This window comes from Sylvia atricapilla, chromosome 14 (genome assembly GCF_009819655.1).
Source record: "Sylvia atricapilla isolate bSylAtr1 chromosome 14, bSylAtr1.pri, whole genome shotgun sequence".
Taxonomy (NCBI): domain Eukaryota; kingdom Metazoa; phylum Chordata; class Aves; order Passeriformes; family Sylviidae; genus Sylvia; species Sylvia atricapilla.
Genome location: NC_089153.1, coordinates 16,805,945 through 16,821,392, shown reverse-complemented (window position 1 = coordinate 16,821,392; position 15,448 = coordinate 16,805,945). Strand labels below are relative to the sequence as shown.

Below are 15,448 nucleotides of genomic sequence, written 5' to 3'. Positions count from 1 at the left end.
TGGTAAAATATCCATTAAATCCCTTAGGTGAGGGAGGTGTGGCAGTGCCTTTGCGTGGTGGGGGAGGCTGTGGGGTTTGGGGCTCAGCCAGGGAGGGACTCCGTGGCTGGAATAACAACTCCAGGGATGGAGATGAGCTGGGAAATGCATCTTGACAGCTCTGCAGAGGGGCTGCAGATGAGGATCACTGCGGGCCAGGACAGCAGATGAGGGCAGAGTGATGGAGATGTGGTGCAAGGTGTGCCCTGAGCTGTCGTGGGGGAGGCTGGTGGTGCTTGTCCCCTCGTCTCCTGAGCCACTGAACTGTGTCAGCTGCAGGGACAGGCGCGGCCGTAAATTCGATTTTGGGGAAGAAAACGTCCCCTCAGTGATAAAATGCTGCAGCTGCCTCTTGCAGAGCGATGCCATTAGTGGCATAAAATATAATGAACCCATTTGACTTAACAACTGGAACGTAATGGCTGATGTTATATGACCCACTTAGGGAGCTGTGCTCTCCTCCTCCCGTTAATGCATCACCCAGGGATTCCGAGCTCTCCCTGCCTGGCCTTGAGCTGCTGCTGCTGCTGCTTACCCGGAAAGCAGCTGAGCTGAGGTGGGTGTGGGACTGACCAGATGTAAAACGAGCAAGGAATCAGCAGGAGAAAGCTGTGTGAGGAAGTTCCTGCTTTGTTGCCATCTCCTCTGAGGGAAGTTGGGCGTCTTGGTTCTCTGGGAGAGCCCTGCACAGAGGATGGGTGAGATTTGGGGTGGAAGCAAGGAAAAGGAGCAGAGAGGGGAAGCACTGCTCTCACAGAGCAGTGTTCCTGCTGAAGGGCTCTGGCCCAGCTCCTGTTGCACTGAAAAACGTGGCAATTTAAGATAAACTGCAGAAAAAAGCAGCGAAGGAATCGGAGCAATGAGTTGCTAAATGAGACTTCAGACAGCCACGGGATTGGCAAGGAGAGGGAGCAGAGGCCAGCAATGTTTTCCCATTTCTCCAGTTCATTCTCTCTGTGTTCCACATCTGTTGGTCTTTCTCGTGGTGTGGGATCTGCCTTCCTCCTGTCTCAGGGATTTGGGGAAAGTGTTAGAGGGGGGTTGATGAAGGAGTGGTGATGCTCTACCCCAAAGAGACTGGGTGGCACACTGAAAATATTGCTGCTGGAGAATAATCTTTTGTTCCAGTTTGGAAAGACAGGATTCTGCCAGGAAAAGCCAAAGCCTCCCTTGGAATGGAGAATGTAAACCTCCCCTCCCTCCAAATTATTGCAATTTTGAAATCGAGGGGCTCTCAGGCAAAGATATGGGAATAGGAATTACAGGTTTTTACTAGGAATATTAAAAAATAAAAACGTGGTACAAAAAAGCAAACAAAAAAGCAAACCCTGCCAGAATCAGAACACACCCTGAGCCTTGGTCAGGCTGTGGGTGTCAGCCCAAATAAATCCTCCTGCAGTGCCAGCTGTGGTTCTGTGGGAGCAGAGATGATCCTGGAGAAGCTCCAGTGGTGCTGAACTGGGTCTGGTCTGCTCTGGGAATCCAGTGCACACAGGCTGTGCTGGGCTCTGAACCCCAGGGCTGATCCAGGTGGGAATGCTGGGCTCCTCCCCCTGGGCGGAGCCTGTCCCAGTGGGCTGCCGGAATTGTCTGAGCCCTGCAGTGAGCCTGGGTGGCCCATGGACAGCAGATACCCCTGGGGGAGGGTGGATCCTGGCAGAGATAAGGAAAAACATCTCCCCAGATAGTTTTATGGCAATAGAATACATCCTGCATTGAACTCAATCATCCTTTCTCACCGCCTGCAAAATGGATTTTATTCCAAGAAAGACTCTCTGTCTTTGGTCCTTCCTGCTCAGGTCTGCAGGCAGCAGGATGGGAAAGGTGACTTTGCTGGGCCAAAGCTGTGTCCTGATGGCGCTGCCCAGGTCACTCCAGGGGTGGCAGGGACAGGGGTGACAGGGACAGACATCAGTGTTTGTGCCACTGTTTTGGATGTAGTGGTCACAGCTGCTGTGGCCAGCAGGACAGCAGGGTGACCTGCTTGGCTCAGCAGTCTAAGTGGGCTTCCTTCAAAATGTCCTAGGACATGAGCTGTGGGCCTTGTCTGTCCTCCTTCCAGCACAGGGTGTTCTCTGGGATCATCCCCTGCTCTCAGAGCCTTCTCCAGGCCACAGAATCCCAGTGATTGGCACGGGGAAATGGCTTAGATCATGGGATGCTGGAGCTGGGGAGTGGTACCACATGGGAATGGCATCCCTGCAAAACCTGATATTTGAATAGCCCTTCCCTGGGCCCAGAAGCCACGGAGGGAGTGGTTTTCTCTCTGCTGAGTCTCACATGATCCTGCTCACGTCTGGCCCATGATTAGTGGTCTGACAGTCTGCTGTGCTGGCACTGAGGGACCGGCTGCTCCGTGGCTGCAATGGCTTTGGGGGCCAGCTCTTGGGGCAAGAAGGAGCCACATCTGATCTCTGTGGTCACCCCGAGGCTCTGCAGCTGTGGCTTTGTCTCCAGGAGAGAAATGAGAGTTTGCTTTGCCCAGGCTGCTGTCAGGAGACTGCTGGGGCAGCAAACAGAGGGGAGGGGGAATCACACTGAAAACTGGTTATAAATCTGCTCCAGGTCAGGCTGCAGCTCTTGTCCCTGATTTTAAATGCTCCCTTTTCCCATTGCCCCCCCAGCCAGGCCCTCTCACCCTGCAGGTCCCACTGTTGAAGTTTTTTTACAATGGATTCCTTGAAGGGAGAGAAGCAGAGGGAATTTTCCATCTCCTGCCATTCCACAGCAGCAGAGCAGCCTCTCAGCCCTGGTGTCTGTGCTTTTGGCTGCCCTTGCTTCTCTCCCTGCCCCTTCCCAAGCTGCCAGTGCCCAGGGGAGCATTTTTAGGGTGTTCTGGGATGGCACTGAGACTCTGCCACGTGTAAACTGCCCAGTCTTTCCCAAGGATGCCTGCTCCACGCTGGAAACTGAGCTGGGAGGCTGCATGGACACCCCTGGGGCTCTCAGCCTCCCACACAGCATCTGCCCCCAGGGCTGGAGCTGCCTGAGCAGGGCCTGGCCAGTCTCTGCTTATTCTCCTTCAGTGGTAATTCCAGCAGGGAAGGGTTGGGGTGGAAATGGGACCTTGCTGTGGTTCTCTCCAGCCGTGGGTGCCACTCGTGTCCCAGGTCCCTGCACTCCCAGGAGTCCTCCCTGGGCTCCCTGCAGGGTTTTGGTGGTTCCCATCACCGTGTCTCTGTTTGCTCCTCAGGCTCTGATCCAGCTGCCTCCCTACATCTCCCAGTGTGAGGAGGTGCTGCAGTTCTTCGAGACACGGCCCGACGACCTGAGCCCCCCCAAAGAGTGAGTGGGGTGGGAGGGGGCACTGCTGGGACGGTGGGGGGACACACACTGGGGGGTGGGACAAACTGGGATGGGGGTGAGACAAACTGGGATGGGGGTGAGACAAACTGGGATAGTAGTGAGACACAAACTGGGATGGAGGTGAGACAAACTGGGATGGGGGTGAGACACAAACTGGGATGGAGGTGAGACAAACTGGGATAGTAGTGAGACACAGACTGGGATGGGGGTGAGACACAGACTGGGATGGGGGTGAGACACAAACTGGGATGGGGGTGAGACACAAACTGGGATCATGGTGAGATAAACTGGGATAGTGGAGAGACACAAACTGGGATGGTAATGAGACAAACTGGGATGGGGGTGAGACAAACTGGGATGGAGGTGAGACAAACTGGGATAGTAGTGAGACACAAACTGGGATGGGGGTGAGACAAACTTGGATGGTGATGAGACACAAACTGCTTTGCCCTTGCTGATATCCACGACTCTGGTGTTCATCAGCAATTCCCTTGCGCGTCACAGATCTGGAATTTGTGGACTGCCCTGCAGAGGCTGTGCACTCAGTGGGGACACCTCTTTCTCCAGTGAGGAAGTGGAAAAAACACTTCTCTGGGACCCCATGAAATGTTTGTCCCTTCCTGAGCCTCTTTCTACTTGCAAATAGCAGTCCCAGGAGCATGATCAGCCTGAAAAGCCTCACTCCACACGTTTGCAACAACCTCTGCCCCGTGTGAAGGTGCTTTCCCTGCACATCCCCAACCTCCAGAGCCTCTCCATACAAGCCCAGGAAGGTTTGCAGGAGCTCCTGCGTGCCTTATGCAACTCGGTGTGGTTCTAAGTCTTGTGACTATGAGCTGCTCTGGCCAGGAGCCACCCATCTCTTACTAATCACCAGCAGCATAAATCTGAGCAGCCTCCTCAGAGCCCTGCTCTGCTGCTCTCCCTCTCCCTGCTGCGTGTGACACGGCTCCAGCAGAGCCTGAGCAGTGGAGGAGGCCTGATTGATTGTCAGGGGAAAGGCAATAAATCGATCTGACACCATTCTCTATTGGAAGGGTGTGGAGGTAGATAAAGGGATTTTTGTTTATTCTCCCCTGAGCCTGTCAGGTCTCCAGCTCAGTGTCGTGCTTGGGTGGACTACATCTTCTCCTTGGGTTTTTGATTCTTTTCATTCCCTCTCTCAATCCCCTTCCCCATCCCTGCTCTCCTCCTTTGACTCCTGTTTCTATTGGCTTGTTCTGTCATCATTTCTCCTGCAGCTCATGGTCACAGTGAGATTGGTCTGAGAGCCCCAGAGCCCATTAACTAATTGCTGGCTGTCGCTGGTGCTCTCATCTGTCCTGGCCAGCTATTGCTCAGCACTTAACCCGCTGCCCTGGGCCATCCCTCAGGGGAGGTCATCCCTCAGGGAAGGTTATCTCGCAAGGATGCTCATTCCTCCAGGATGGTCATCCCTCAGGGAAGGCTCAGCTCAGGGACAAGCGAGGGACACCAGGACAAGAAGAGCTTGCAGGGCCAGCAGAGGAGGGTGTATCACAGTGTGGGGCTGGTTTGGGATGTGGGGCACTGCCTGTGCATGGATCTTTGAGCCCTGCATCAGGGGCAGGAGCTGCTCTGCAGTGGGAGTCAGGGTTTGGACCCACCTGCAGAGGGACCTGCAGCCATTGGGGATGGAGGGGCAGCTTCAGTCTCACACCTGCTCTCCTCACCTTTATTTTGTCTTCTAGGCTGAGCCAGCAATGAGGCAGGGTGAGCACTGTGGCCAGGGCGTTCAGGTGTGAGGGGAGACCTTTGGGTGCTGAGTGGGGCAGCCCTGAGCTGGAGCTGCCAGCCCTCTGTCCTTACAGCCATCAGCCCCCTGTCACCTCCCTGCTTTGGCTCTGGGAGACAAGGGACTGGCTGGAGCCCAATCCCGATGATATTCTTGTGGTGGGACAATCCACAGGGTCCTGGGTGCAAAATTCAGAGTGTTGGTGAGGTTTGGGCCATTGCAGGGCTGGGTGGGCGAGCGGGTGATGCTGAATCCAGTGGTGCTCGTGCTGCTTCCCTTTGTCCTGCTCTCCATGGAGAAAGTGCTGCTTCCCTTTCTCCTCCTCTCCATGTGCTGCTTCCCTGCCTTCTTCTTTCCATGTACTGCATCCCTTTGTCCTCCTCTCCATGGAGAAAGTGCTGCTTCCCTTTCTCCTCCTCTCCATGTGCTGAATCCATTGGTGCCCATGGTGCTTCCCTTTCTCCTCCTCTCCATGTGCTGCATCCCTGCCTGCTCCTCTCCATGGAGAAAGTTCTGCATCCCTTTGTCCTCCTCTCCATGGAGAAAGTGCTGCTTCCCTGCCTGCTCCTCTCCATGTGCTGCATCCCTGCCTGCTCCTCTCCATGGAGAAAGTTCTGCATCCCTTTGTCCTCCTCTCCATGGAGAAAGTGCTGCATCCCTGCCTGCTCCTCTCCATGTGCTGCTTCCCTTTGCCTGCTGCTCCCCAGGGAGGAGACTGAAGCTCAGAGCACACTGGAGGGGCTCAGTGGGTGCCCCTTGTCCCTTTGCCTCCCAGCAGCCAAACCCTGCAGCCTCTCAAGGACATCCCCGTGGTGTCCCCCACCCCGGCCCGAATGCCAGCAGGGTATTTATTAGCTGCAATTCAAAATGCTAATTAATAAAAGTCCTTGAGTGTCTCCTCTGGAGGGATTGGGAGCCCATTCCCGAGGCCTGGCCGGCTGCCAGCTGAGCAATAAGGAGATGGGAGCAGTGATAGACGGCTGGGCTGGATCAGACCTGGTGGCGTGGCTGGGCTCTGCCCGGATGTCATCCTTCATCCAGCAGATAAATACTTTGCTCTGGGAATTTGAAAGGCAGCCAGGCCATGAACAGAGTGGGAGAAAGAAAAAAAAAAAAAGGGGGAAAAGACAGATTTTTATGTTGTGTGGCTGAAAGGTGGGGATGAGGGAGGGGAAAAAGGACTGGTCAGCCACTCTCACAGGAGCTTCCTGCTCCCTGTCCCTTCCCTGGGTGACACCTCTGCTCACCCCTGCCCACCAGGGGGGCACTGAAGGGGACATGCTGTGGGTGCTGTTGGATGCACCCTGTGTTTGCTGTGTCTGGGGTGCAGGTGAGCCCCCACCCAGCTCACATCAGCCAGAGTGTCAAACCCTGCCAGGGGCCACACTGGCTGCAGGCCTGGCTGATCTGCTTTAGTGCATCCATGGGAGCCTGGTTTAACTGCAGTTTGTGGAATTCTGGTTTAACTGCATCCATGGAATTCTGGTTTAACTGCAGTCCTTGGGCTCTGGTTTAACTGCAGTTCATGGAGCTCTGTTTTAACTGCAGTTTGTGGAATTCTGGTTTAACTGCAGTTCATGGAATTCTGGTTTAATTGCAGTTTGTGAAATTTGGTTTAACTGCAGTTCATGGAGCTCTGGTTTAACTAAGGCCCTTGGAATTTTGGTTTAACTGCAGTTCATGGAATTCTGGTCTAACTGTAGTTTGTGGAATTCTGGTCTAACTGCAGTTTGTGGAATTCAGCCCTTGGTGCTGGCAGTGTTTGGGGATGGAAAGAGGAGGTTGGACAGCCCAAGCATTTCTCCCCAGGCCTCTGTGGTGTTTTTTCCCCAGAGCTGGGGCTCTCCCTGGGCTGAGCCAGGGCTCTCCTGCTTTCCCTGCAGTGCAGCCCTGTGAAGGGTGTGTTTTTAACACAAAGTGCTCACTGCTGGCTCCCAGCTGAGCTCCTCAGCCCTTCCCAACCTCCCACCTGCCCTCCAAGCCCCATCCTGTCCCGAGGAGAGGAAAAGGATCAAATCCTGACTTTATTCCTCCTCCTTCCACCACTGCTCCCAGCTGGGCAGGATGTCACAGCCAGGAGTGGAGCTGAGACAGGAACCTGCAGCATTTGGTGGGTGGAAGAGGGAGGTGAAGCCCCTTTTTCCTCATCCCCAAGTTTCCTGTGTACTCCAGCCTGGAGTGACCACATCAAACAGCAGGGCAGAGGGAAGTGGCAGGGTTTCCACTGGCACTGACAACTGGTGGCTTTTGTGATGTGGATCCCTGTCCAGCAAGCTCTGGACTGGAATTTCTCCACTGCTTCCAACTCACAGGGCTGCCCAGAGTGAGGGCTCAGAGTGAGGCTGGAGCAAGAGGAATTTGTGAAGAGCAGTGAGGGGAGAAGGAGAAGAGAAATGGTTATGGAAAAAAAAAAAAAAAAAAAAAAAAAAGAAATCTCTGGAAAGTCAGCAACCTGGAGGATGTGGGATTTCTCTCCTCCGTGTTGGATGAAAGCCCTGCAGCTTCAAAGAGGAGAAGTCATCAAATTCCTGCTCCCCACGTCTCTCAGCAGCTCTGAGCAGCACAGGATGCTGAGGTGGGAGTTGCTGTGTGCCCCCCTCACCTCCCAGCCACCCTTTTACAGCTCAGAGCTGGTTTTTAACCACAGCAGAGGTGCTGGAGGGAGGCTGGGCACAGAGCCACTGCTGAGTCAAGGCATTCAGCTGCTCCTTCCTCCAGCTGAATTCCAGCTGTGGGACACGAGAGAGCCCAGGTTAACCCTGGAGAGCAGCAAGGCCCTAATAATTATCAATAAGTGATTATTATCAATGACTAACAAGTTGTTAATGTTACCATGCAGTTATTTATTCATTTTCCACAGTTACAAGTGGGCTGTGGTGGGGAAGGGGCCGTCGTGCTGCTGCTCCCAGAGGTTGGGGATGGGATGTTCCCCTGGCCAGGAGAAACCTCTTCAATCCAAAGCACCTTTCCCTGGCTTTTTCAGGGAGATGAGCAGCCCATCATACATAAAACACTTATAGAAGTTGTTGCTTTGAACTCAGTCCCTGCTCTGGGATGGAGGGCTGCAGGAAGCCACTCCAGGAGCTTTTGCTGGTGAACCAGAGGCCCGTGAGTTGATGGATGTTGGTTTGGATGAGGATGAGGTTTGGATGAGGATCCTTGCTGGCTTGTGGCTCTGGGGTCGTGTCCTGCTCTCCAGACAGATCACAGCTTCTACACAAAGCTGTTGGGTTTGCATTTCTCCTGATGGCCACGTGCACATTCGTTCACCAGGAGTTCCCAAACAGCCTCCTCCTGCCCTTTCTGCTGAGAACTGCCTTTCCTGGATGACAGCAGACAGAAATACCAAATCCCTGCAGAAACCTGCTTTGTGCCAGGTCCCTGGACAGAGCAGTGGGATTTCTGAGCTCCCAGGGCAGGTTCTGAGCCTGAGGCTCAGCTTGGCTGACTCTGGACTGTGGGGACAGGGGCTCCTTTCAGGGCTGCTGGAGCTTTTGCTCAACATCCCTTCTCCCAAACAAGGGCTCTCTTGTGCCCCGTTCCCCGCCTCCATCCATTTTGCAAATATCTCCAAGCTTGCTGAATGCTCAGGAGATGAACCCCTCCTGACAGCTATTTTGGTGGCATTACTGGATTACAGCAGGATTTTTATGGTTTTTTTTACAAGAGAGGGTTGGGCGTGTTTTTTTTATATGAAGGAGATGTTTTCCTGGAATGCTGACCTCAGATCTGTCCCATCTGACGTGGCTGATGCGTGGGTTTGTTTTCCTTGTGTTGGTGCTCCAGTCCTTCACCTAGTCCATGAGCTGGAAGGGCAGCAGGGCTGGTGCTGAGGTCCCCAAAGCCACATTTGGGGGCACTTTTCTCCTCTGAGTCCCACTACAGGGTGAGTTTTTCTGTGTGACAACCACCCTGCAGCTCTGGGGCCTGCCTGGCCCAACAGCCACCAAAATGTGCCTTAGGAAAGAGTTTATAAACTCCAACCAGCTTGTAACAACTCTTCTTTAGACCTGGGTTTATAATTAATGACTTTTAATTGACATTTCTGGCTTGAATTGTCACCCTGTGAGTCCCTGAAGACTTTCAGTGTCCCCAGCAGTGAGTAGTTTAACAACTGTCTTACAGGTTGTGGAAAAGCAGCCTCTTGGTTTTCAATTTCCCTCCCGGTGTGCTCACTGTGCTGAACCCCTGTGCTCCCCATCTCGACCTTCCCACCCCAGGATCCACAGGGATGCTGCCTGGAGAAGATCCTTGAGAAACCTGACTTTCTTTTCCTAAAAAAAAAACAAAACCAAAGTGGCATGGGGATTGTTGAATGTGCCAAGAGTTCTCCGTGTGTCAAAGTTTCAAGGGATTATGAGGCTCTGGAAGGACACTGAGCTGAACCGCCTGAGCCTGTGGTGTTGGCTCAGAGTTTGAAGGTTGAAGTGAGGCTCCAGTCAACCCTTCAGAGTTCCGGGGAGCAGCTGGAGGAGCATCTCTGCCTTTTCCCTGCGCTCTGGGGCTGTTTGGTGTCCCCCTGTCCCAGCTGGCCATCGGTGCCTTGTCACTGAGCCGTGGCTGCTGGGGAGATAAACCAGATTTTCAGTGGAAGGCAGAGTGGTTTTCCCTTCTCTTCTGCTGCAGCCATGAGTTTCCAGCCAGCAATGAGCTCTGCTGCCCTTCCCTGCTCCACGGGGATCTGAGGAGGAGGAGCTGCAGGGAGTTTATTGCTCTTTCCTGTCTTGTCTGAGCTCCTGTCCCCTCTGAGGTGCTTGGGCTGGGGCTGTTGGTGCTGTTTCAGAGCTGCAGCTCTTTGTGTCCCCGCCAGGAAACATCCCAGCAGCAAAGTGGAATCGCAGCTCCTTCCTTGCCCCCTCAGGCAGACGGAGCAGCCGGGGAGAGGAAGCAGGGGATGAGTTACAGTGATGGCTTTAGCAGGAGGCACGGGACAGACACCAGGGATTCCCATCAGCTCCAGGCTGCCGTTCCCTGAACTGCTCTGCCTCCCTTCCCTCTCACACCTCTGAACTGGGGGAAAGTTAATGGGGGCTTCTTAATTAACCCTGATTTAGCTCTGCAGCACTGTCTGTGCAGAAATCTTGGGGATGTTCTGTCCCACGGACTCCTCTGCTGGTCTCTGCTCCTGGGATTTGGTTGTTCAGGTCTTTGCACAGTCTGAGCTCCCTGAACTCCAGTCTGTACCAATGCTCTGTTTGTTTCCACTCCATCTTCCTGCGTTTTATTTCATTTCATTGATGCTCCCATGGGTGGGGGCCTGAGGTGGCACCAAGTGGCTCAGTGGAGGTTGTAAGGCCAAACCCACCGAGGGAAGCACAAAACATGGAATTTTTAAATGAAAGGAGAGGGGCAGGGGCTGTTTGCAGGGTGGGTGATGCCCGTGGAGACATGAGCTGGTGGAGGGAGGTCCGTGACCCCACCAGTGCACTCCTGGGTGGGTTTGTTACTCAGCCAACACCCCAGCTGTCCCCTGGCTCTACTGACACTCTTCCTTCTCTTTTTCAGGGAGCCCATTGGAAAGAAGAGGTCTGGTAAGGACTCCTTTCCTCCCTGCTGCTTGCACCAACTCCTCCTTGCACCCAGTGCCCATCTCTCCTGCTGTGGGGGCAGGTCCCAGCCCCATGGCCCCCAGCCCTGCTCTGCTCCCCCATGGAGGGACCCCCTGCACCCCCTGGGACTCCAGTGCAGCCCCCATCCCTCATCCCCTGAGCCCTGTGGTGCTCCCCAAGCTGGGCCACTGCCCTGCCCTCCCCTCTGCACTCCTGGAGGTGTCGTGCCCACTGCTGGACCCCCCCTCAGCCCGTCCCCTCATGCCTTGTCCCCCCTTGTCCTTTTGTTCCCCATCAGGGATTGTCCAGAGAACGGCCTCTTTCCTGCACAGAGGTACTAACACTGCTCCTGCCCTCGCTCTGCTCTGCCTTTCTCTGGGGGGACAGCTGCTCAGCTGGGCTGGGGGCTTGTCACCCTCGCCAGGAGCTGTCACCTCCCCTGTTGGCTTTCTGTGGTGGCTGGTGGCACGGGGGCAGTGGCACAGGGGCTGGGGCTTGGCTCTTGGTGCAGCTCCACGCGCAAAGGGACGTGCCCCAGGTCCTGCTGAGGGTCTGCAGAGGTGGGGATGCCGAGTTTTGGGAGGGCAGAGGAAGGTCTGGGCTGCCTGGGGGACGGTGTGGGGCTGAAAGTCTCCTGGTCTCCAAGTCTCCAAGTCTCTCTGGGAGCATTGATGGGGTCTGGGATGCTCCACCCTTGCTCCTCAGCAGATGGGGACACGTCTGGAAGACCCCCCTGTTGGTGTGGTTTAGGGTTATTTGAGCTTCCCAAAAAGAGCAGGAGAGAGGAGTGAAAGAGCCTTTGATCCGTGGGTTAAGGAGGCTTCTGGAGCCTCCTGGAGCTGCAGAAGGTACAGAAGTGGGGTGAGGCTCTTTGGGAAGGAAGGTCTGAGCTCTGGCTGCCTGGAGGTCCTGCTGAAATCAGTGGTGGAAAGGATTTTGGGCAGAGAACTGGCACTGCCATCAGCTGTGTGAGCAAACTCACTGGGAGGTGAGGAGAGGGGAGAGGGGAGAGGCACAGGAGGAATCAAAGACCTGATTCCAGTGGATTCCTTTTCCAGTGGAGCTGCAGGTCATCCCTCCAGGAGCTGAGGGTGTCCCAGTGTCTTCACTGAGGCTGCTGGTGGGATGCAGACGGGAACTCTGATGTTGGTTTTGATCTGTTCTCATGGGCTGAGTGCTCTCCTGTGGGACTCACAGGGTTTCACCAGGATTGCTTAAAAGCATTTTCTGCTCAATCTCTGCCTGCTCTCTGTCCAAGCAGGGCATTGGGAAAGATGGAGTGGTTTTTGGGTTTTTATTTTTTAATTTTTAAAGCTCTCAGGAGCCATTTGCAAGCCCAGCCTGGCTCTGTTCTGAAGTGCAGGGGACAAGAGAAGGGAAGGGTTGAGAAGAAGAGGAAGAAAATTTCTGCTGCCTGAGTTCAATGAGGTCAAAATTCCATTTAAGGATGCTGCCTGTTAGAGAGGCAGGAGCTCTCCATTGAGAAGGAAGAGCTGGGATAACATCCAGGGCAGAGCCTGCTCTGGCAGGGCAGGATGTGCTGTTCTGCCCCTGGCAGCAGCCACCAGGGAAAGGTGTTTGCTCTCAGTGACGTTGCACAGGGTTGGTGCCTGTCCCAGACAAGCTCAGGGATCCATCTCATTTCCTGGCAGCAGAAACAGGATTTGGTTCAGCTGCTGTCACCTCAACTCCTTCTACACCTTGAGGAAATCCCTGAGGGTTCAGTGGGTCCTCAAGCCAGGCCTGCTTTGAGATACCAAATGTGCAGCAAAGGCACAAAAAACACTCCTTCACTCCAGGATGTCCCTGAGGAGGGGTCATCCAACAGCTGCCAACAAGCAGAAATCACGAGCATTTTCCAAGAAGCGATTTCCCAATTGCCAGGGAGGGGGGTGAGCTGCTCTTGAGTAGTGCTGGAAGGAGCTCTGAGGCCCTGGCAGCAGCAAGGCGGGTTTGGAAACGGGATTTGAGCAAACACTGGGATGCAGAGTGGGTCAAAGTGCTGCTCCTGTGGTGACCACGAGACTTCAGATGACATTTGGAGTTTCGAGGAGGGCCCGCCGTGTGTGAGCACTGGAAATAAAATCTGCTCTCTTTGCTCAGCTTTTATTTTTCTCCCAGCATTTGTAATCCCACCTGCCCCAGCCTGAGGCGTGGGCTCTGCACAGCTTGCAGGGGGTGGATTTTTCCCCAGACTTCGGGGCTCTGCCTTGGCCACTGATTTAGGGAATGTCTAAAAGTAGTCGTGCCTTCAGTCCCTGAGACTGTTCTGGGTATTTCTGTTCTCTCAGCCTCTCTCAGTTCCGCAGAAAGCACAGATGGAGAGCCAAGGGTTCGTGCAGGAAAGCCTGGAGCTGCCTCCAGAGTTTATATTTGGGTGGAGCTGCCCAAGGAGGCTGGCAGAGACCTCAAATGCCCCTTTGCCAGTTGGGTTTTTGCTGCTTTCTCGTGTGCCCACGTCCCTTTTGCTGGGCTGGGGGATGTCCCTGCAGTGGCAGAGAGACCCCCAAACACCGTGGGGTCTGAGCAGAGGCAGGGAAAACACAGCAGCCATAGGGGAGCTCTCTGAGACTCCACTGGTGGATGGTATTTCCACGTGATTGCTTTCCAAATTCTGGAGGAGTCCCCGGAGAGATGAGAGGGTTTGCAAAGAATTCAGCCCAGCGTTCAGTGCCCTTCTCACGTGAGAGCAGGAGGAGGATCCCCCTTGCAGAACTGCTCATCCCAAACCCCTCGGGTCTGGAGGAAGAGGAGCTGCCCTGGGAGCTCTGGATCTGACCCACACAGAGCAGAGCAGGAAGGGGCTTTATCCAAAGAATGACATTTTTTGGGAGAGGCATTAGGCAAAAGGCTGGAGGGCACAACAGGCTCCAAACCCAAATACCTGTGCCCCTGGCTGAGTGCTGAGCTCTTTGTTTCCCTCTGGGAGCACCAACGCCCCAGTTCTGCCAGAAGCTCCTCGCTTTTGGCACTGGCTGGAAACATCACAAGCAACTCCATATCTGTGAGATATCCCTCTGGGTTTTGTCCATCTCAACTCCTGGGTGAGAGGCCACGTTTCTGGCCAAACAAAACCTTCAGGGATTTTTGGGCAGGCTGAGAGTGAGGTCAGTGCTCTGAGCAGCCCTGGGCTGTGCTGAGTGTCCTCTCCTGCCTCCCTCACTTCTGCCAGCCCAGCCCAAAGCCCTCATGGTGCCTTCACTCGCTGGATTCTCCTTTTCTAGGCCACCTCAGTGTCACTGTCACAGCTGAGGATGCTCAGCCTGTGCTCCTGCCTGAGCTGGCTGCAAACCCCTTCTCCTGTGGCACAAATTCCCGCTCCCAGCAGAGCTTTGGTGCTGTCTCCCACCTCCCAGAAAAGCTTTACACCGTTGCTATTTCGGGCAGCCCAAGTCTGGCTGAGCTGTTGCTCACCCCGGGGTGTGTTTTTGTGGTTGGAGGATGATTAGGCCAGGTGAAGATGCTCCCGAAATTAACTCCTACCTCTTCCTCCAAGCTCAGCTCACCACTTCTCTTGCTGCTTTAATGGGTACCTTGGAGGATCCAGAATTGGCTGCTGAAGCTACAAATAGCCTCAGAGGCACAGATATAATTACAGCCAGGGAGGCAGAAAGGGGAGTATTTACCTCTTCCCGCAGTTGTTATTCTTCTCTCAGGGGCTGGGTAGATCCTCAGATCCCTTTAGGCACAAACCTTTAATTGAGCTGCAGGAACAGACAGTCCCAGCATCCACCGTTCCCTTTGGAGGGCTGTTTTTAACTCTGCTGCCCCACCTCTGGGGTTTGGTGTGCAGGAGCAGACCCTGTGCACTTGGCCAGCTCACCTGGAGCTCTGCAGGGCGCAGCTTATAGCAGATGGACACAGTTTCCTTCCTCCTCCTTTAAATAACACACAAGTGGAAATCTTGGTTGTGGTCTGGCACTCTCAGCTGGGAGAGGTGGTGGCCCTTGGGGGCAGGAGAACTTCTCCAGGAGGCAGCAGAACATCCTGGGAACCCTGAGGACCTGCCAGACCTTGTCCTTCAGGCTGAGGATGAGGTTCCCCATGCCCTGAGACAGGTTTTCCCATAGGAAAGGTCTGTTGAGAGGCTGAGAACTCTGGTGGGATTGAGGAGCACCTGGTGCAGGTGAATGAGGCTGAATTTCTTTGCTGAATTTCTTTGCTGCATTTCACCCAGTTGTCCCAAGGAACCCCCCTCTCTCTGTGGAATCTCACACCCCTTGGAGACTGGGAGGGGATTGTCCTGTGTTTCTGCTGTGCCTGGCCCTGGTGGGAATTCTGCCCTGCCAAAATTTGGGGCTCAGAGGAAAGCCCAGGCCTTGTAAACTGCAGTCAGGCGTGTGATCCTTTTGTATTATTTGTGATCGCTTTCAAGATTCCAGTGACCTCCAACAACTCCTGGATCAATTGAAAAAGACTCTGATTACATCAATAACCCCAGTCAGGGCCTCAAGTGACCTCAGTGAACCCCTGGATCAATTAAAAAAAATACCCCAAGGACCTCAAATAACCCCAAATGAACTAACATAACCCCAGTCAGGGCCTCAAACCTCCAGAAACCCCAAATGGCCTCAAGTCACCCTTACCAGGGACCTCACACACACATTCCCCAGCAGGGGTTAAGTAAAATGCACCTAGTCTTCTTTCCCACTTAGCAAAAGAACATTTGACCAAATTGGTTCCCATTTGGTATAAAATACGACTCAGATAAGAGAAGTTCCTCTGTCTACCACACCCTCAGGAGTGACATTAAAATCCGTTTCAAAGCTGTGAACAGCCATCCCTTCACCCACCAAACTGT

The 15,448-nt window shown here is 54.2% G+C and overlaps 1 protein-coding gene across 2 annotated transcripts in view; it reads left to right on the top strand.

Annotated features, from left to right (window-relative positions):
• The window catches only part of SH3PXD2B (SH3 and PX domains 2B), a 66,021-nt gene that overhangs the window by 40,040 nt on the left and 10,533 nt on the right, over positions 1–15,448 (top strand). The window contains exons 5-7 of one of the 2 annotated variants that reach the window (XM_066329391.1): positions 3,233–3,324; positions 10,604–10,629; positions 10,946–10,981. In XM_066329391.1, the coding sequence (XP_066185488.1) occupies positions 3,233–3,324; positions 10,604–10,629; positions 10,946–10,981 (154 nt within the window). The remainder of the gene's footprint in view (positions 1–3,232; positions 3,325–10,603; positions 10,630–10,945; positions 10,982–15,448) is intronic. The other variant, XM_066329389.1, reaches the window with a different exon arrangement.